At 43.0% G+C, this 22,697-nt stretch overlaps 1 protein-coding gene across 2 annotated transcripts; it reads left to right on the top strand.

Moving 5' to 3' along the window:
- The first annotated feature begins 6,386 nt into the window (after nt 1-6,386).
- Nucleotides 6,387-15,130, top strand: prmt5 (protein arginine methyltransferase 5). Of its 2 annotated transcripts, none has more exons than XM_014191567.3 (16): nt 6,387-6,575; nt 9,531-9,649; nt 9,824-9,909; nt 10,190-10,324; nt 10,466-10,578; nt 10,667-10,716; nt 10,824-10,987; nt 11,091-11,252; nt 12,089-12,166; nt 12,289-12,347; nt 12,462-12,584; nt 12,837-13,012; nt 13,405-13,608; nt 13,758-13,868; nt 13,957-14,021; nt 14,120-15,130. In XM_014191567.3, exons 1-16 carry the CDS (start codon nt 6,478-6,480, stop codon nt 14,270-14,272), a joined length of 1,896 nt encoding a protein of 631 aa, XP_014047042.2. In that variant the 5' UTR covers nt 6,387-6,477; the 3' UTR covers nt 14,273-15,130. The 2 variants fall into 2 exon arrangements, with proteins under 2 accessions (XP_014047042.2, XP_082829601.1); XM_082973475.1 differs by having other exon boundaries at nt 13,758-13,870; nt 13,953-14,021.
- The last annotated feature ends 7,567 nt before the right edge of the window (nt 15,131-22,697 follow it).

Here is a 22,697-nt window from a genome sequence, read left to right as displayed (position 1 = left end):
CCGGTACACACAGCTTTGGATGTCATCCACCCACAGGTTCTAGTTATGTTATACATCCGGTCCACACAGGTTTGGATTTTAACATCAGATGGCAGTTCCCTCAGAACCTAATTTAAAAAAAAATACAATTAATAATCGTTTCCAAGAAATGTCAGTCTCAACCTATTTCTCTGTCTCTGTTTGAAATGACGTATCCATTCCACTGACGCTCCCAGCCAGGCGGGGATCTGTTCTGCTCCGTCTAGTGGAGTATGGCTTTCCCGGCTGCATCTAATGCAACTCCTGTGCACAGTTAACCTGGATTCCCCCGGGAACAATCAGCCAAATATTGTCGTGGAATATTCTAATCAAGTGAGAGAGATTTTGTAATTTCTTCAAACTATCATCTTTATTTAATATCGACTCATTATTGCAATAATTAATCTGGTAGATCCCACACTCTTAAGTATTGGACTGAGAGCTCCCCGATAATGTTAAAACATATAGTAAACCTAAAACGGCTTAGTAATGGCTGGTTCCACCCCTCCCATGCAGATCGGGGCATCATAAGCCACCTTGGGTTCATCTTGTGGTTAACTGCACCAGGTGTTGTTTTACCACCAACCCGGCTTAGTTTCCCAGATGCAAGGATGATTAGAAACAAAGAGGGGTTTGTTCTACTCCAACAGGCTCTCTCTGTCTCGGGTCACACACACCAACTCAGTCTATGGAATGCAGGCTGTAGGTTCTATCACCAACCCATCATAAATCAATTGCCAGCACCAAGCCCCAGAGGCCCAACTCAGTCTATCACTATGTGATAGTGCTGTTTATTGACTGCAGCTCAGTGTGGAACACCGTAGTGCCCTTGAAGCCCATCACTAAGCTCAGGACCCTGTGACTGAACACCTCCCTCCGCAACTGGATCCTGGACTTCCTGACGGGCTGCTCCTTGGTGGTGAGGGTAGGCAACAACACATTGGCCACTCTGATCCTCAACACAGGGCCCCCTCAAGGATGTGTGCTTCGTCCTCTCCAGTACTCCCTGTTCACCTACGACAGCGTGGCTGCGCATGACTCCAACACCATCATTAGTTTTGCTGACAACACGACGGTGGTAGACCTGATCACCGAGGACGATGAGACATCCTATACGGAGGATGTCAGTGATCTGACAGTGTGGTGCCAGGACAACAATATCTCCCTCAGTGGAGCGGGTTGAGAGCTTCAAGTTCGTTTTTGTCCACATCACTAAGGAATTAACATGAACCACACACACCAACACAGTCATGAAGAAAGCACGACAAAGCCTCTTCACCCTTAGAAGGCTGAAAAGATTTGGCATGCACCCTCAGATCCTCAAAAAGTTCTACAGCTGCACCATTGAGAGCATCTTGACTGGCAGCATCACCGCTTGGTATGGCAACTGCTTGGCATCCGACCGCAAAACGCTATAGAGGTTAGTGAGTACGGCCCAGTATATCACTGGGGCCGAGCTCCCTGACATCCAGGACCTCTATACCAGGTGGTGTCAGAGGAACGCCCTAAAAATTGTCAGACTCCAGCCACCACAGTCATAGACTGTTCTCTCTGCTACCGCACGGCAAGCGGTACAGATGCACCAAGTCTGGAACAAGACCTGAACAGCTTCTACCCCCAAGCCATAAGACTGCTAAATAGTTAACCAAATAGCTACCCGGACTATCTGCATTGACCTTTTGCATTAACTCTGTTGAGTCATCGCATACAGTATGCTGCTGCTAAGGCTTATTATCTATGCTGTTGCCTAGTCATTTTACCCTTACCTATACAGTATGTACATATCTACCTCAATTACCTCGTACCCCTGTAATGTGAATTTTTATGTTTGTGCTTTTCTGATAACTAATTTCTGTGTTCTATTCATGTGCTGTTCTAATAACCAATTTCTGTGTTCATGCAAGTGGCTGATTTAACGAATCCTCACTTATCAGTATCTGCAATTTGGCAGTATGCCCAGACCTTGATTTGAGAATGAACTAAAGATATCTCAGTTTCAAGGTCTCAGCTTAAAGAGAAGAAGCCTCGTGAGGTATTGGTCTTTCACATGTTATGAAACAGTATTGGTCGGTCACATGAATGAAACAAAACGGTAATGATTAATTAATTATGCTAAATCATGCAAATATAACTTGTCTGTGTATAGCCATATAAGACAACTGCTGAGACTGCCCAGGGAGAGCTCCTAATTGATATGTGTACTATGGTGCATTGAGTTGGTTGGAACCTCTCAGGCACGCGGACAATAAACAATAATTCATTAAGATTGACTTTGAGTGTCCCTGTGTAAGAATTTCCACGACACCCCTCCACATCGTCTCTGTACTGGTACCTGTGTATACAGCCAAATTATCGTTACGAATTGTGGATTTATTCCTCGTGTTTTTATTTTTGCTATTATTTTGCTATTTATCTCTGCATTGTTGGGAAGGACTCGTAAGTAAGCATTTCACTGTTAGTCTACACATGTTGTTTACGAAGCATGTGACAAATAAGATTTGATTTGATTGATTTGATTACTCAGGGTCCTTGACAACTGATCTAGGGGCTGGGGCCTAGATTGTTTGCTTTTTCACATTACAATTATTACATTGTTGGGAAGGGCCCATAAGTAAGCATTTCACTGTTAGTCAACCCATGTTGTTTACGAACCATGTGACAAATAACATTTGATTTAATTACTCAGGGTCCTTGACAGCTGATCTAGGGTCCGGGGCCAAGTTTGTTTTCTTTTCACATGACAATTATTACATTTCTGCACCTACAATAACAACAACACATTGTTGCAAACATTAGAAAAAGTTTAAGTTGAACTTAGACCTCTGTCTTAAAATGCGCATCAGACAATTACAAACGTTGACGTAGTTGCACGTGACACTTCAATCGAGTACAGGCTTAACTGAATGACAACAGAGACAGAATACAATATGCAATTTTATTTAATATTTTTGGTGCTGAGCAAGATCAAAAGAATATTAGGGTGTCTACTTTGAGAAACAGACGCCTCACAAGTCCTCAACTGGCAGATTCATTAAATAGTACCCGCAAAACACCAGTCTCAACGTCAACAGTGAAGAAGCGACTCCGGGATGCTGGACTTCTAGGCAGAGTTCCTCTGTTCAGTGTCTGTCATTTTGCAAATCTTAACCGTTTCTTTTTATTGGCCAGTACTGTTTGGAGCCTGTTTCTGGGCCACAGATTCATATATATATATATATATATATATATATATATATATATATATATATATATATATATGTGTGTGTGTGTGTGTGTGTGTGTGTGTGTGTGTGTGTGTGTGTGTGTGTGTGTCCACTACGACCATACATTATCTGGGCCGACAGTCAAAGGCACTTGCTTGCCCAAATTGGGGGAACTGTTGAGCTACTGTTAGAGGAAGTATGTCTGGAGTGACTTCCTGTCATTCTGGCCCCTATTGTCCTCACTCAGTTGCGACAGACTGAGGCATCCTTTTCACCCCCCTCATACACACATACATAGGGTCACGTGTTTTGCAGATGCTTGCATGGGGTAGCTTGTCTATATAAATGATCCTGTACTCATCACTCCATCTCACCTGCGTGGGTGGGGCGACCAGCCTCCTTATAATACGTTTTTAATAAAAGTAATACATTGATTGTTCATTGATTTTGCCTCTCCTCATCATTAGTTTTAGGTAGAATTTCCACACACTTCCTTAATATTAGAGATCGAGCAACAGCTGTTGTTAACAAAGAGACACACACCACCACCCCTGAATTTAACCGAAACTGCAGTTCTGTCCTGCCGATGTATAGAAAATATGTATATTTTCCATGTCCTTGTTCAGCCACGAATCGGAGAAACATAAGATATTACAGTCTATAGATCACATTGCAGTCTGGATGCAGTCTATCACAGTACCATCTGTTTTGTCACCAAAGCCCCATAAACTACCCAACCACTGCGACCTGTACACTCTCGTTGGTTGGCCCTCGCTTCATACTCGTCACCAAACCCACTGGCTACAGGTTATCTACAAGTCACTGCTAGGTAAATCTCAGCTCACTGGTCACCATAGCAGCACCCACTCGTAGCATGCGCTCCAGCAGGTATATCTCACTGGTCACCCCCAAAGCCAATTCCTCCTTTGGCCGCCTTTCCTTCCAGTTCTCTGCTGCCAATGACTGGAATGAACTGCAAAAATCTCTGAAGCTGGAGACTCATATCTCCCTCACTAGCTTTAAGCACCAGCTGTCAGCGCAGCTCACAGATCACTGCACCTGTACATAGCCCATCTGTAAACAGCCCATCTATCTACCTACCTCATCCCCATACTGTATTTATTAATTTATCTTGCTCCTTTGCACCCCAGTATCACTACTTGCACATTCATCTTCTGCACATCTACCATTCCAGTGTTTAATTGCTATATTGTAATTACTTCGCCACCATGGCCTATTTATTGCCTTAACTTACCTCATTTGCACTCACTGTATATAGACTTTTTGTTTTCTTTGTTCTACTGTATTATTGACTGTATGTTTTGTTTATTCCATGTGTAACTCTGTGATATTGTATGTGTCGAATTGCTGCGCTTTATCTTGGCCAGGTCGCAGTTGCAAATGAGAACTTGTTCTCAACTAGCCTACCTGGTTAAATAAATGTGAAATAAATTAAAAATGTAAAAAAAAATTAAAAAATTGATAGGATAGTCTCGAACGGAGTTCGTCCAGTTTATTCTCCAGTGATTGCACGTTCGCCAATAGAACGGAGGGCAAAAGCATTTTATCAACTCACCGTCGAAGTCTCATCAGGTATCCCGCACACCAGCCTCTGTAATGCCGCCTCTTCCTTTTCCGAGTATCGGGCATTTGGTCCATGTCTAGGATGAGCAATATATCTTCTGCCTCCGACTCATTGAAGTAGAAATCCTCATCCAAATTGATTAGTGATCTCTGTTCTGATGTCCAGAAGCTCTTTTCAGTCATAGGAAGTGATGGCGGAAACATTACAAAAAACTTTAAGAAGAAGAAAAACACAAAAAATTGCACAATTGGTCAGGAGCCCGTAAAACGGCTGCTATTCTCTCCAGCACCATTTATCCATTCAACACACTAACACAATACATGTAATTCTACATTTCAAAGGGGGAAAAAACTAGTGATCACTCTGAGCTGTTAGTCAAATGCACTGTGACCAGTCAGTCAAATGCATGTGATCTAGTTGTTTTGATTATCAGAAGTGCCATTGGACTTCTGTTAGGTACGCTTTTATGAGCGTGTTGGATCACGTACAGCAACATCAACAAATTATTGTCATTGTTGCTAGCTACATTTCCATCCAGAATCACAACAACACACCGGCCATGTTTGAAAGCATCAAAACGACTGCATGCTGACTGATCTACAAATCACCTTGTATCATAAATAAGGACTCATTATTATTTGTAGATCAGTCAGTCAGTCACAATTTACCCATGACACATTGCAGTTCTGATCCTCTCGAACACGGCCACTTCCTTTAGCCCTATTGAATCCTGCCATCATTTTCGTGACATTGTCAGCCAACCCCTCTGTAGGTGCTTTCAAGACAACTGGTGCCACTTTCAAAACAACTGGGAACTCGTAACTGGGAAATCTCTAACTTCCGTCTTCAGTGCGTTCAAAACAAGTGGGAACAACTCAGACCGGGAAAAATCATTTAAACGATCATCCAACTCAGAATTTCAACTCAGGAACTCTGGCCTCATTCTAGATCTCCAACTTACCGACCAGAAGATAACTGATGTCATGATCTGATCTTGTATTTTTCAGAGCTCCCAGTTGTTCTGAACGCGGCATGGGAACTCATATATACAGTCATTGGTCTGATCTCCAGAAAGAGGCCAGAGTGGCGCAGGGGTCTAAGGTACTGCATCACAGTGCAAAAGGCGTCACTATAGACCCTGGTTCGATTCCAGGCTGAATCACAACTAGCCGTGATTGGGAGTCCCATAGGGCGGCGCACAATTGAACCAGTGTCGTTAGGGTTTGGCTGTGGTAGGCCGTCATTGTAAATAAGGGGGGAAAAACAAAGGGGAAACTGACTTGCCTTGTTAAAGAAAGGTTAAATAAAAACATTCCCGAATTGGATGACCATTCAAAATGATTTTTCTAGTCGGAAGCTATTTATTTTCTTCCGAATTCCCAGTTGTGTTGAACGCACTGAAGTTGGAGATTGCCGAGTTCCCATTTATTTGGAACGCAGCGTATGTGATCAAGACGATCCCAAATATTTTTCGAACAGCCTCAAACTAACATAATCTCACTGGACGTGCAAGTATCGCGACAGTTCTCGAAACGTGTGAAACTGCATTCCTGAGGAAGTCATTTTGACTCTCATCTCTAATGATAGCAAATACATGACCCGAGCCAAAATGGCGTCGGTTTCCCTTTTACTAAACTGCAACTCTCTTCTTTCCCATTCACTCGGCTGACGATGGCGTCCCACAGCACAGGAGGCAGGGTGTCCTGCGGGAGAGATTTGAGTTGTGTGCCTGAGGTTGCTGACACACTTGCGGCGGTGGCTAAACTTGGGTAAGTAAACTGTTAAGCTCCAGCAATTATTTGGGGGGAGGTGGAGGTCAATACAGGAGCCGACAAGGCTAGTATATACCATTCGGCTTCATTTCTGCATGTGATGTTGCTAGCTATTTTACTCGTAGCTCGCTAGCTAGGTGAATTTTCCGGTGACGGTGAATTACCACGTGCACCATCACAATGGCTAACAACGAGATGATCCTCCTTACCACGACCTCAATATGATTTGATGAGAATACATTTGACAGTGGAGCCATGACGTTACTTGAATGTATTATCCAAGTAAATAACCTTTAAAGTTTGTAGCTACAGCAATATGCCTAGCTACAGTCAACTTTACGCAAGAGCGTGAAGTTATTTCAATGGCCAGTTATCGTTATCAAGTCATTGACTAAGTTGTTGTAAAGATGGGGCGACGTATGTATGTTTATACAAATATTTTTTGACACAGAGATAAACTGTACTAGTTGTTCAGGCTCTAATTTTGTCTCATCTCGATTACTGTCCAGTAATGGTCAGGTGCAGCAAAGAAAGTCCGTGTAAAGCCGCAGCTGGCTCAAAACAAAGCAGCATGCCTTGCCCATATTAATGATAGTCATTCGTGGTTGAGGAGAAATTGACTACTTCTCTTCGAGTCTTTTTAATAAACATCTGTGTGTTGAAAATGCCTAACTTGAGTAATATATTTGGGTACACTTCATACAGACCCCGCCACTATGGGTTTCTTCACTGTCCCAAAACCAAAAACCGATGTAATATTTCGTTCAGTTATGTATAGAGCCATATCGTCATGGAATGCTCTGCCACCAGAGGTTACTCAGGCAAAAAGCAAGTTTAGCTTTAAAACAACATATTTGTATCAGTGTCTCTCCTCTTTCTAAATATCTACTTTAACTGTACTGTATATATGCGTATGTGTATATACAGTACCAGTCAAAAGTTTGGACACCTACTCATTCCAGGGTTTTTCTTTATTTTTACGTTTTTCTATATTGTACAATAATAGTGAAGACATCAAAACTATGAAATGTAGTAACCAATAAAGTGTTAACCAAATCAAAATATATTTTATATTTGAGATTCTTCAAAGTAGCCACGCTTTGCCTTGATGACAGCTTTACACACTCTTGGATGAGAAACCCTTGAGTGAGTAGGTGTGTCCAAACTTTTGACTGGTACTGTATATTAATTGTGTAAATATACAGTTGAAGTCGGAAGTTTACATTCACATTAGCCAAATACATTTAAACTTAGTTTTTAACAATTCCTAACATTTAATCCTAGTACAAAATTCCCTGTCTTAGGTCAGTTAGGATCACCACTTTATTGTAAGAATGTGAAATGTCAGAATAATAGTAGAGAATGATTTATTTCTGCTTTTATTTCTTTCATAGCATTCCCAGTGGTTCAGAAGTTAACCTCCTCATACACTCAATTAGTATTTGGTAGCATTGCCTTTAAATTGTTTAACTTGGGTCAAACATTTCAGGTAGCCTTCCACAAGCTTACCACAATAAATTGGGTGAATTTTGGCCCATTCCTCCTGACAGAGCTGGTGTAACTGAGTCAGGTTTGTAGGCCTCCTTGCTCGCACACGCTTTTTCAGTTCTGCCCACAAATTTTCTATAGGATTGAGGTCATGGCTTTGTGATGGCCACTCCAATACCTTGACTTGGTTGTCCTTAAGCCATTTTGCCACAACTTTGGTAGTATGCTTGGGGTCATTGTCCATTTGGAAGACCCATTTGCGTCCAAGCTTTAACTTCCTGACTGATGTCATGAGATGTTGCTTCAATATATCCACATAATTTTCCTGCCTCATGATGCCATCTATTTTGTGAAGTGCACCAGTCTCTCCTGCAGCAACGCACCCCCCCCCCCCCACAACATGATGCTGCCACCCCCGTGGGATGGTGTTCTTCGGCTTGCAGCTTCCCCCTTTTTCCTCCAAACATAACGATGGTCATTATGGCCAAACAGTTGTATTTTTGTTTCATCAGACCAGAGGACATTTATCCAAAAAGTACTGTCTTTGTCCCCATGTGCAGTTGAAAATTGTAGTTTGGCTTTTTTATGGAGGTTTTGGAGCAGTGGCTTCTTCCTTGCTGAGCGGCCTTTCAGGTTATGTCGATATAGGACTCGTTTTACTGTGGATATAGATACTTTTGTTCCGGTTTCCTCCAGAATCTTCACACGGTCCTTTGCTGTTGTTCTGGGATTGATTTGTACTTTTTGCACCAAAGTACATTCATCTCTAGGAGACAGAACATGTCTCCTTCCAGGCATTTGGAATTTGCTCCCAAGGATGAACCAGACTTGTGGAGGTCTTTTTTCTGAGGTCTTGACTGATTTTCTTTTGGTTTTCCCATGATGTCAAGCAAAGAGGCACTGAGTTTGAAGGTAGGCCTTGAAATACATCCACAGGTACACCTCCAATTGACTCTAATGATGTCAATTAGCCTACCAGAATCTTCTAAATCCATGACATTTTCTGGAATTTTCCCAGCTGTTTAAAGGCACAGTCAACTTAGTGTATGTATACTTCTGGCCCACTGGAATTGTGATACAGTGAAATAATCTGTCTGTAAACAATTGTTGGATAAATGACTTGTCATGCACAAAGTAATGTCCTAACCGACTTACCAAAACTATAGTTTGTTAACAAGGAATTTTTGGAGTGGTTGAAACACTTATGTTGGAGTCATTAAAACTAGTTTATGTAAACTTCCAACCGTAACTGTAATTTGTCTTTTCAACAAGGTTTATTCTTATTCAATTTTAATGTAATATCTTGTTTTCTTGTCTATAACTGTTCTGTACTTTGTCATGTATTTGTATGTTTTATGTGGACCCTAGGAAAAGTAGCTGCTGCATGTGCAGTAACTAATGGGGATCCAAATAAACTATTGTTAGATCAAGTGTCAAGTAATGTGTCCCATTTGTCACTTTCAGGTTTGACTTCCTGTGCATGCCCCTCTTCCACCCGAGGTTCAGGAGGGAGTTTGAGTTGGACCCAGCCAAAGTCCGATCAGGAGCCCATACGCGCTCTGACCTTCTGCTCTGTGGGAGAGGTGAGGAGGCTACCTGTATTCATACTGACCTCAATGGTAGACAGTTCATTCTCATGCACATGGCCCAGTTCCACTGAGCACAGGAGCATATACTTACAGGGCCATCTAATGGCTCTATAGTATGTATATTTAATTAAGTATCGGGATATTGAATTTCACTTCTTCCTTACCCAGACTGGAACACTCTGGTTGTTGGAAAGCTTTCTCCATGGATCGAGACCGACTCAGAGGTGGAGACAGAACGCAGGAATTCAGAAGCGGTGAGTTGGACAGACTTTGGGTGTGTTCATTAACTTCCAACGTAGCAAACAGTTGCAAAACATTTCCCAAAATAACTTTTTGCGATGAGAACGATTGTTTCTTTTGGGAAAATTATTTTGGATCCCTCCCCATTTTCTTCCGTTTGGCTCTGTTTGGTTTAGCGAATACACCCCCGGCCTTGTTCGTGAACTAAGAAAAGTTCAAGCAGAAAGTTTTAAACATCTTAGCTACAAGTTGAATTGTTGCTCTCCTACCTGCCATCCCTCTGTCCTGTCTCAGGCCCTGGTACAGGAGCTGAACTTTTCAGCGTATCTGGGTCTGCCAGCCTTCATGGTCCCTCTGAAGGGCCCTCACTGTGCCAACCTGGCCCGCGTGCTGCTCAACCACATCCAGACAGGACACCACTCCTGCATGGTGACTACAGCACTCAAGCGTTCTCTATCTATAGCGTATACAAATTAGAACTAATTCTTAATCCTTGACTTATATTGTGGCGGGCAATGTTAAGGTAAATCGGTTAACTTTAAACTAAGCAACTGGATTGTTTCATATCAGTTTTGGATCCGGGTCCCCCTGATTTCCGCTGACGACATGCGTGATGACATCATCGAGAACGAGCCTACAAAACACACAGATGATGGCAGTGATGACGAGAAGACCTGGGCCTGGTAAGTATTGTGCTGTGACCAGGGCCTGCAGAATTTTTTTTAGTTTTAGTTTCTGTTTTAAATGTACCTTCGGTTTTTCCTTTTTCAGGTGGCATTCATTCAGAACTCTTTGTGACTACAACAAGAGAATCTGTTTAGGTAAGGGAGCAGGACGGGGAAACATGTTGGGGTGGTGTTGACAAACTGATAAGTAATTGATTTGGTCACAATTGTTCCTGATTTGTCTTCCCTTCCTTTTGCTGAAGCCATTGAGGTTGGAGAAAACATGCCCTCCGACGCTGTGATTGACAAGTGGCTTGGGGAGCCAATCAAAGCAGCCGTTCTTCCCACCAGCATCTTTTTGACCAATAAGAAAGGGTTCCCGGTCCTTTCAAAACCCCACCAGAAAATCATCTTCCGTCTCTTCAAGGTACTGTAAATTCTAGGCTACGGCAATTGTGATAGCAAAGAAGTGTTTTATCTTCACTCTGTCCTTTAATATGTATTTTACAAAACATTTTCTCTTCTCCCAGCTTGAGGCCCAGTTCATCTTCACTGGCACCAGTCGTCACAGTGAGAAGGACTTCCGCTCCTACCTGCAGTACCTTGAATATCTCAACCAGAACCGCCCTGTCCCTAATGCCTATGAACTGTTTGCCAAGGGTTACGAGGATTACCTACAGTCTCCTCTCCAGGTATGTGTGTTGAGGTTTGCAAATAGTCATACCTACAGTACCAGTCAAAAGTTTGGACACCTACTAATTCCAGGGTCTTTATTTTTACTATTTTCTACATTGTAGAATAATAGTGAAGACATCAGCTTTAAAACTATGAAATAAATAATGCCAAGAGTGTGCGAAGATGTCATCTAGGTAAAGGGTGTCTACTTTGTAGAATCTCAAATATTAAATATGTTTTGATTTGCTTAATGCTTTTTTTGGTTACTACATGATTCCATATGTGTTATTTCATAGTTTTGAGGTCTTCACTGTTATTCTACAATGTAGAAAATTGTTTAAATAAAGACCCTGGAATGAGTAGGTATGTCCAAACTTTTGACTGGTACTGTATATTGTAGTGATGGGCGGGGAATTGATTGATTGCCAATTTTGGGCAATATTATATTGTTACTTTGACGCCAAGTAAAAAAATAAATTATATTTTTGTATTTTTAGCTAGGTAGCGTTAGCGAGCGTTAGTTGGCTGTACCTGCGCCAAAACGCCGGTATTTTTCATCCTATAGCTTGTTCTCAGTCTTTTTAAATTGTGAGCTAACTTTTTCAGCACTTATTTCCCTGACTGATCAAAACAAATTTTCTCATCTGTAGCAGACATGCAGAGTGCAATATGTTTAACAAATCGCAGTATCGCATCACAATACTTATAGAATCGTGAGAATCGCAATACATATCGTATCGGCACCTAAGTATCGTGATATCGTATCGTGAGGTCCCTGGCAATTCCCACCCCTATTATATTGTTTGTGTGTATGTATTGGATTCTTTGTCTCTAATTGTTCTCTTCCCATTAGCCCCTCATGGACAATCTGGAGTCTCAGACCTATGAAGTGTTCGAGAAGGATCCCATCAAATACTCCCAGTACCAGCAGGTAAGGAGCCTTTGACACAGATGTCTTCCCATTCTAATACACTGTAACAGCTAGCAAATGGTGCTGTGGCTGGTAGGGTAATATAATGAAGTACTGATTGGGTTCTCCTGATCTTTCTGCAGGCTGTGTACAAGTGTCTGCTCGACAGAGTCCCGGAGGAGCAGAAGGCGACCAATACACAGTGAGTAGCTCCAACACCTACCTGTCTGTCATCTCTCTTAGTATCTATTCTCCTGACAATGACCTTCCCCCTCTGTATCTGGTGCGTAACAGTATGTATGCTCTGTGACCTTAGAGTTTTGATGGTGCTGGGGGCTGGGAGAGGTCCTCTGGTCAATGCCTCCCTGCGTGCTGCCAAGCAGGCTGACAGGAAGCTCCGTATCTACGCTGTGGAAAAGAACCCCAACGCTGTTGTCACGTGAGTGAACTCGCTGACCCTCTAATTGGGTTTCCATTGTTCACCAACCTCATTCAAGGAGATTATAGAACTCCTTTTCAACGTAGTTTCATTAATGTAATCATTTAATTCATGTATTACGAGTAATCGCCCAGTTAGGTTTAATACTTTCTGGCAGGTAAATTACAAGACTATAATGGGACGGTTGGCAATGTTAATCTCCATTGAGCTCCATCTTCTGTCTGTGAGACTGATCCTGCCACTCTCTCCCAGGCTTGAGAACTGGAAGTTTGAGGAGTGGGGCGATCAGGTCACCGTGGTGTCGTGTGACATGAGGGAGTGGGCGGCACCTGAGAAGGCGGACATCATCGTCAGCGAGCTGCTCGGGTCCTTCGGGGACAATGAGCTGTCCCCGGAGTGTCTAGATGGAGCACAGCACTTTCTCAAAGGTAGGGGTAAATATTGCACTTCTGCAGTGCACCTCGTTGATATTGAAATGTCACACTACTTACTAAAGAGCGGTGAAAGGGCCATCTCTTCGCTGTCGGATGACAACCTCGTAAGCAGTAACTCCACTCATTGTACTCAACTCCACTCATTGTAACATTTCATGACTAGGACCAACAAAGTTGATAAAAAATTGCTTCTGAAATGTCATTGTATATTTGGAAAATAATGGGAAAAATTTTTTTTTCTCCATTTACTGAAAAGTTTGTTTTGGAGATGAGAGGTTTTCACCAGACAGTGATGATATATATCATCATTTTAATTGTCATTCAATGCACTTTTTTTGCCTATACCCTCTCTCATCCAAACTTGTCCCGATTATCTCGTTCCTCAGATGGTGGGGTTAGCATCCCCTGTTCCTACACCTCTTTCCTAGCCCCCCTCTCCTCCTCCAAGCTGTATAATGAGGTTAGGGGTTGCAGGGAGCGAGACAAGGACCCCGAGTGTCATTTTGAGACCCCCTACGTCGTCAGACTCCACAACTTCCACCAGCTGGCTGAGCCCAAAGCCTGCTTCACCTTTGTACACCCCACCACAGGTAACATACACGCGTCAAACCCCCTTGCATGGCTAATGCTTACACACCAACACTCACACATCCCACCATAGGTAATACACACTCCCTAGCTAACACCGGGTAACGATCACACAAGATATGTAATAAATGCACTTTTCTTTCCTTTTTAGATATGAACAACAATAGGTATCAGTGCCTTAGATTCTCTGTGGGATGTAACACAGTGCTGCATGGCTTTGCTGGATACTTCGAGACCACTCTCTACGGAGACGTCACACTCAGTAAGTACCAAGAGTGGGAATGGTGATGTTTTGACATATAAGATGGATGGATATCGTTAACATCAATGTGTGTGTCTGTTTGGTCAAGGTATCAAGCCAGACACCCACTCTCCCGGAATGTTCTCCTGGTTCCCCATCCTGTTCCCTCTCAAAGTAAATTGACTGTCATGTAAAATGCATACTTTACATTTAGCACATTTTTATTACCCAAAAGAATGTAGTGTATTTTGACCCGTTTCTTCCACCTGCAGCAACCGATCCCTGTGACGCGGGATGATGATGTCGTGGTGAGGTTCTGGAGGTGTAACAATGGGAAGAAGGTGTGGTATGAGTGGGCCGTGACAGAGCCCTCATGCTCTGCTATCCACAACCCAGCAGGAAGATCCTACACCATCGGCCTGTGAAGACCTCGCACACACTCTCATACTCGCATATACTCACACACACATATATACAGACACAATTAAACAGGCACTTCGTTGCTAATGAAGTGCAGGTAGTTTCTCACAAAATGTCCAGCATTTCACCAATTGGGCTGTAATAATGAGCCTGCTCATACCATGAAACATACGGACCAGGATCACGGTGACGCTTTAGATCTGCGAATGAGATTCCAATCAATGGTTTAGGTGGGACCGATTTTTGAGTCTATTTTACAGTATTGTTCAGAGAAGTCAGTTTCAGGCATGGACTATCATTCAAATACAATGTTTACTGAGATTACGTTACTTGTATAGCAGGCAGTCAAGATGTCTTTAGAGAGTGGATCTCATAGACTGTCAGCCTTTTCTGTCTACGTGGGTCGTCATCCGTCCTCCCTCAGATGTTTTTATTTTATTTTTTATATTGTTTCAGTCACCTGGCATCACAGTCACACAGACTTGCCAACAGGACCTCAGCCTTACTGACAACCACACCTGGGTCAAACATGCACATGTTTTCGATCAAATACTTTAGGTGCGCTTGATTTAATGTGCACGACCCAATGGAATAGTCCCAAAAACGTGAACTCTGGCAAGCTAAATCAAGCGCACCTCAAGTATCTGAAAGAGTACAAGTATTTATTTGGTCTAGGTCTGCTGAGCACACATTCCAAGCTACAACTCGGATGAGATGGCTCTAAATTTTCACTCAACACTTACCTGGTTACAACTCCGCTACTGCAGGGTGTAGGAGACGGGCTTTTCAGGATGTATGTTTTTCGGGTGTTCATTTTCAGTTTTTGTCTGAGCCATGTTGTCAATAAAGACAATACTACTAGATATTTGCTGCTCTCTGCACTGTATGTGCTTCATTGACTTACTTATTTTGCATGTCCCCTTCATGAGTAAAATGGCAGGCTGTGACAAGGTCCCTATTCCATTGCCAAGCATATATCAAAAGCTATTTGGAATTTCAAACATGAATGCACGCTTGTACACATGTATGTCTATAAAATATCCTCATCCTAGTGTCTTCTCAACACTACACCATTGAATGTACTACTGATTTGTGTAGTGTCCAGTAGGAGAGGGCAGGATGCCATATTGGCATTGAATGTGATGTGCATTAGGTTTACCTCTATCAAAAGGGCGGTAGGTAGCCTAGCGGTTAGAGCGTTGGGCCAGTAACCGAAAGGTCGCTAATATAAACTCAGACAAAAAAGAAACACACTTTATTTTCAGCAAACTTAACGTGTAAATATTTGTATGAACATTCAACAACTGAGACACAAACTGAAGAAGTTCCATAGACGTGACAATGTATCCCTGAACAAAGGGGGGTCAAAAGTAGCAATCAGTATCTGGTGTGGCCACCAGCTGCATTAAGTACCGCAGTGCATCTCCTCATGGACTGCACCAGATTTGCCAGCTCTTGCTGTGAGATGTTACCCCACTCTTCCACCAAGGCACCTGCAAGTTCCCAGACATTTCTGGGGGGAATGGCCCTAGCCTTCACCCCTCGATCCAACAGGTCCTAGACGTGCTCAGTAGGATTGCGATCAGGGCTCTTCGCTGGCTATGGCAGAACACTGACATTCCTGTCTTGCAGGAAATCACGAGCAGTATGGCTGGTGTCATTGTCATGCTGGAGGGTCATGTCAGGATGAGTCTGCAGGAAGGGTACCACATGAGGGAGGAGGATGTCTTCCCTGTAACGCACAGCATTGAGATTGCCTGCAATGACGACAAGCTCAGTCCGATGATGCTGTGACACACCGCCCCAGACTATGACAGACCCTCCACCTCCAAATCGATCCCGCTCCAGAGTACAGGCCTCGGTGTAACGCTCATTCCTTTGACGATGAATGCGAATCCGACCATCACCCCTGGTGAGACAAAACCGCAACTCGTCAGTGAAGAGCACTTTTTGCCAGTCCTGTCTGATCCAGCGACGGTAGGTTTGTGCCCATAGGTAACGTTGTTGCCGGTTATGTCTGGTGAGGACCTGCCTTACAACAGGCCTACAAGCCCTGTTCAGCCTATTGAGGACAGTCAGCACTGATGGAGGGATTGTGCGTTCCTGGTGTAACTCGGGCAGTTGTTGCTGCCATCCTGTAACTGTCCCGCAGGTGTGATGTTCAGATGTACCCTGCCACTGCGAGGACGATCAGGTGTCTGTCCTGTCTCCCTGTAGCACTGTCTTAGGCGTCTCAGTACGGACATTGCAATTTATTGCCCTGGCCACATCTGCAGTCCTCATGCCTCCTTGCAGCATGCCTAAGGCATGTTCACGCAGATGAGCAGGGACCCTTGGCATCTTTCTTTTGGTATTTTTCAGAGTCAGGACACTAAAGAGGCCTTTCTAAGTTTTCATAACTGTGACCTTAATTGCCTACCGTCTGTAAGCTGTTAGTGTCTTAACGACCGTTCCACAGGTGCATGTTCATTAATTTTGTATAGTTCATTGAACAAGCATGGGAATGGTGTTTAAACCCTTTACAATGAAGATCTGTGGTTACTTTGATTTTTACAAATTATCTTTGAAAGATAGGGTCCTGAAAAAGGGATGTTTCTTTTTTTGCTGAGTTTATATATTCAACAAGGTGCAATATCTATCTGTGCCCTTGAAATCCTGAAGCAAGTGAGGACAGCAGACTGGGATAGGGAGAGATTGAAAATGTCCGTAATCACTCGGTGCGTGTACGCAATGTATGCATACATGATCAGTGTCATTATGGCAGTCAGTCAGAATGACATGTATAAGATGCATGTTTTTTTTTGACCAACTTGAAGTCAGTGTTTAATGTTTCTGTTTGTGTGAGACTGTAATAAGGTATTTTGCAAGAGTTTTGGGATGACTGAGTGTCTCCTATTATGAGAAAAACAAACCACCAGCTGTGGCGTTCTAGTTGAGTAATATGTAGCCTCCACCCAGAAGACATGGTTGACTCCATGTCCTCTGTTTTAGAGGAACCGGTTTTTGACCGAGGTAAAGACAGTTGCAGGTTGGATATTCGCCTGTAGTTTTCCTTGCGTCCACCAACAGCAGTTAGGGACCGTCAACATAGTGACAAATCACATTTTTCAAATTTCAATAGCTCTTTAACCATTACTCCTAACACTTTCAAAACTGGTTGTAGCTAACCCGATGGCATAGACACACATTGCAAATGAATACACAAGCCAAATTTGTATGTTGTTTTCCTTATCACTATAATCTAGTAGTAATTTATTAGTAGAGGTAATTTCCTTTATGCCCCATTCTACACACAGCCTAAATTATAGGCACTGAACCATTTACAGGACAATAATAAAAGTAGCATATAGGATCCAACCCTATCACAGAGTGAATAAAGGTAGAGCGTTTGTAGATTTTAAGAAAAAAATAAGTGACAGTTTCCTCAGTACGTGCTTAAAGTCATATCACAAAGATCACAGATGACAGTGCCCACCAAATCTATGACAATAGAGAATGAATTCTAAGCACCAGTGTGTTTGTCAAAATAATATCTGAAAATGTCAGTTGTTGAACATAATACTTCTATTTGCAATAGCAATTTATGATATATGCAGTTGAGGAATATTCCATGTACCAACACTACATGTAGGACAGACATAAGACATTCCCACATACAGTATTTTTTTATTTCACCTTTATTCAACCAGGTAAGCCAGTTGAGAACAAGATCTCATTTACAACTGCGACCTGGCCAAGATAAAGCAAAGCAGTGTGACACAAACAACACAGTTACACATGGAATAAACAAACATACAGTCAATAACACAATACAAAAGTCTATATACAGTATGTGCAAATGAAGTAAGATTAGGGAGGTAAGGCAATAAATAGGCCGTAGTGGCGAAATAATTACAATTTCGCAAATAAACACTGGAGTGAGATGTGCAGAAGATAAATGTGCAAGTAGAGATACTGTGGTGCAAAGGAGCAAAAAATATATAAATAAAATAAATAACAATATGGGAATGAGGGAGTTGGATGGGCTACTTACAGATGGCCTACGTACAGGTGCAATGATCTGTAAGGTGCTCTGATAGCTGATGCTTAAATATAGTGAGGGAGATATACGTCTCCAGCTTCAGTGATTTTTGCAATTCGTTCCAGTCATTGGCAGCAGAGAACTGGAAGGAAAGGCGGTCAAAGGAGGAATTAGCTTTGGGGGTGACCAGTGAAATATACCTGCTGGAGTGCGCGCTACGGGTGGGTGCTGCTATGGTGACCAGTGAGCTGAGATAAGGCAGGGCTTTACCTAGCAAGGACTTATAGATGACCTGGAGCCAGTGGGTTTGGCGACAAATATGAAGTGAGGGCCAGCCAACGAGAGCATACTGGTCGCAGTGGTGGTTAGTATATGGGGCTTTGGTGACGAAACGGATGGCACTGTGATAGACTGCATCCAATTTGCTGAGTAGAGTGTTGGAGGCTATTTTGTAAATGACATCGCCGAAGTCAAGGATCGGTAGGATAGTCAGTTTTACGAGGGTATGTTTGGCAGCATGAGTGAAGGATGCTTTGTTGCGAAATAGGAAGCCGATTCTAGATTTAATTTTGGATTGGAGATGCTTAATTTGAGTCTGGAAGGAGAGTTTACAGTCTAACCAGACACCTAGGTATTTGTAGTTGTCCACATATTCTAAGTCAGAACCGTCCAGAGTAGTGACGCTAGGCGGGTGGGCAGATGCGGGCAGCGATCGGTTGAAGAGCATGCATTTAATTGTACTTGCATTTAAGAGCGGTTGGAAGCCACGGAAGGTGTGTTGTATGGCATTGAAGCTCGTCTGGAGGTTAGTTAACACAGTGTCCAAAGAAGGGCCAGAAGTATACAGAATGGTGTCGTCTGCGTAGAGGTGGATCAGAGAATCACCAGCAGCAAGAGCGACATCATTGATGTATACAGAGAAAAGAGTCGGTCCGAGAATTGAACCCTGTGGCACCCCCATAGAGACTGCCAGAGGTCCGGACAACAGGCCCTCCCATTTGACACACTGATCTATCTGAGAAGTAGTTGGTGAACCAGGCGAGGCAGTCATTTGAGAAACCAAGGCTGTTGAGTCTACCAATAAGAATGCGGTGATTGACAGTCGAAAGCCTTGGCCAGGTCGATGGATACGGCTGCACAGTATTGTCTTTTGTCGATGGCGATTTTGATATCGTTTAGGACCTTGAGCGTGGCTGAGGTGCACCCATGACCAGCTCGGAAACCAGATTGCGTAGCGGAGAAGGTACTGTGGGATTCGAAATGGTCGGTGATCTGTTTGTTAACTTGGCTTTCGAAGACCTTAGAAATGCAGGGTAGGATAGATATAGGTCTGTAACAGTTTGGGTCTAGACTGTCTCCCCCTTTGAAGAGCGGGCTGACCGCGGCAGCTTTCCAATCTTTGGGGATCTCAGACGATACGAAAGAGAGGTTGAACAGGCTAGTAATAGGGGTTGCAACAATTGCGGCGGATAATTTTAGAAAGAGGGGGCCCAGATTGTCTAGCCCAGCTGATTTGTAGGGGTGCAGATTTTGCAGCTCTTTCAGAACATCAGCTATCTGGATTTGGGTGAAGGAGAAATGGGGGAGGCTTGGGCAAGTTGCTGTGGGGGGTGCAGAGCTGTTGACCGGGGTAGGGGTAGCCAGGTGGAAAGCAAGGCCAGCTGTAGAAAAATGCTTATTGAAATTCTCGATAATCGTACATTTATCATGGTGACAGTGTTTCCTAGCCTCAGTGCAGTGGGCAGCTGGGAGGAGGTGCTCTTATTCTCCATGGACTTTAGTGTCCCAGAACTTTTTGAAGTTTGTGCTACAGGATGCAAATTTCTGTTTGAAAAAGATAGGAAAGCAAAGACTAACTGCCTGTGTATATTGGTTCCTAACTTCCCTGAAAAGGTACATATCGCAGGGGCTATTCGATGCTAATGCAGTATGCCACAGGATGTTTTTGTGCTGGTCAAGGGCAGTCAGGTCTGCAGTGAACCAAGGGCTATATCTGTTCCTGGTTCTACATTTTTTGAATGGGTCATGCTCATTTAAGATGGTGAGGAAAGCACTTTTAAAGAATAACCAGGCATCCTCTACTGACGGAATGAGGTCAATATCGTTCCAGGATACCCGGGCCAGGTCGATTAGAAAGGCCTGCTCGCTGAAGTGTTTTAGGGAGTGTTTGACTGTGATGAGGGGTGATCGTTTGACCGCGGACCCATTACGGATGAGGCAATGAGGCAGTGATTGCTGAGATCCTGGTTGAAGACAGCAGAGGTGTATTTAGAGGACAGGTTGGTCAGGATGATATCTATGAGGGTGCCCGAGTTTACGGATTTGGGGTTGTACCTGGTAGGTTCCATGATAATTTGGGTGAGATTGAGGTTATCTAGCTTAGATTGTAGGACGGCGGGGGTGTTAAGCATATCCCAGTTTAGATCACCTAACAGTACAAACTCTGAAGATAAATGGGGGGCAATTAATTCACATATGGTGTCCAGGGCGCAGCTGGGGGCTGAGGGGGGTCTGTAACAAGTGGCAACAGTGAGAGACTTATTTCTGGAAAGGTGGATTTTTAAAAGTAGAAGCTCGAACTGTTTGGGCACAGACCTGGATAGCATGACAGAACTCTGCAGGTTGTCTCTGCAGTAGATTGCAACTCCACCCCCTTTGGCAGTTCTGTCTTGGCGGAAAATGTATACGCATACATAGAGGCATTTTTCAGCTATGATTTTACCACTCAGAATCCAGAATGGATATGACAATGGGGCCAGCACAGGACGTAATACACCCTTACAACAATCTACTTTTTGATCTTATTGACTTATCTGGTTAACTGCTACTATGTGTCAAGAAAAGAGCCCCAATTAGGGGTTAGTGTACTCCAGTAAAAAAGGGCTGGTTTAGATTAAAAACTATTGCCCTGTGTCCCCGTTCATAGGGGCATGAGAGACTAGTCAGTGGTAGAATTGAGTTGGCACTTTATTGGCCCACAGACCCACAAGGTGGAGGTTACTCATGGACAGTAATATATTTTTTTTTTTTGCATTGATGCATTGTGTCTTTTAACTGTCCAAGAATAGGATCCAAAGTGTTAGGAAATATTTGTTCCCATAAATACAAAGGAGGATGTCTCTCCTCATACCTCTGGCACTTTAGTCAGACTGGCTCTGTGGTGCACAGTCTGACAATCAGGAGAGAATACATACAGGTCAACGGTGCCAATTGAAAGTCAAGGAGTGTGTCTGTGCCTTTTGGATTACTCTCTCTTTACAGAGAACCCCTGTGGTTCAAGTCTGCTCTGCGCATGTCTGAAAGTGACAGAGCCAGCAGCCAAGAGAGTTTTTCACAGTATGTCATAAAAAAGTATTACACTTATGAATGTATGTAAAATGCTAATATGTATTAGATCCAGTAGAATGGAATAACTAAGACCTGAATATGAATGCAGCGTGTTCCTTCTCTTTCTGTCCAGCAGGGACAACCAAAAACACTTGGCCTGATGGTTCATGCGGATACTGGGGAAGCAACATAGACATGTATTGATCCCTTAAATGATTTTACTATTAAATGACCCATATCACAACCCTCATACCTCTTCACAAAAATGTACCTAAATCAATTTTGGAAAAAGGATTTTACTCACAAAAGAAGTAGGAATTTATTTTCCCAGTTAGAAGTAGTAGGCAATGCATCAAATAACTATGTTCATCAGAAAAACGAACCCTTAAATGCAATATTGCATTTTGTAAGTTGTCTGCAGGTGGCTTGTTGTGAATGTACTCAAATATCAAGTCATTGTCAGGTTATGTAAACTGCGTTCTAATACTCAACGTAGAAGGATTTGTCTTAATGTACAGTATATGAAAGTGATGCTATGAAAAGGATTCTATCACGTTATCAAGCTCACTGTGACTGACAAACCACTGCCTGTTACTGTCATTAAAAAGAGCATATGAAACATCGTTTTTCATGAGGCCTACCTGTGCGCCTTCCTTTAAGCACCTCTGTTTGAACACCTCTCCTGTCCTTGATCCATACCACATACAGCCATTTGAAGATCTTTTCAGTGTCCATGTGAAAGATAGTTATTGCGAAGACGGAATATTTGTTGACTTTTTTAACACCCATGTAACATGAAGGCCTGCAAAGCTTACAGATTTAAGTCTAATAGCATGAGATGAAAGTAGACAAACATCAGAGTGTGCAATATAGAAGGGTAGTCAGTGGACATTCTGAACCTTGTTTGAAGTCATTAGGTCACATGACCAAGGAGCTATTGAAATTCTACATTTTGAAAAATTATTTTTAAATCTTGAGATGAAAATGGACAAACTAAAGGGTGTGCAATGTGTAGGCCCACTGAGTGGATATTCGGGAACCTTGTTTGAAGACCCTAGGTCACATGACCAAGGAGCTATTGA

Source organism: Salmo salar, chromosome 03 (assembly GCF_965601325.2).
Source record: "Salmo salar chromosome 03, fSalSal1, whole genome shotgun sequence".
NCBI classification, from domain to species: Eukaryota; Metazoa; Chordata; class Actinopteri; order Salmoniformes; family Salmonidae; genus Salmo; species Salmo salar.
The sequence above is the reverse complement of the archived record's forward strand: the minus strand, read 5'-3'. Positions and strand labels throughout refer to the sequence as shown.

What these genes read in the sequence shown, in the direction of transcription:
- prmt5 (XM_082973475.1), top strand. Translation starts at nt 6,478, where the DNA reads ATGGCGTCCCACAGCACAGGAGGCAGGGTGTCCTGCGGGAGAGATTTG. An exon ending in CAGAAGGCGACCAATACACA is followed by an intron (nt 12,348 to 12,461) that starts GTGAGTAGCTCC and finishes CTGTGACCTTAG; the next exon opens with AGTTTTGATGGTGCTGGGGG. An exon ending in AGCACAGCACTTTCTCAAAG is followed by an intron (nt 13,013 to 13,404) that starts GTAGGGGTAAAT and finishes CTCGTTCCTCAG; the next exon opens with ATGGTGGGGTTAGCATCCCC.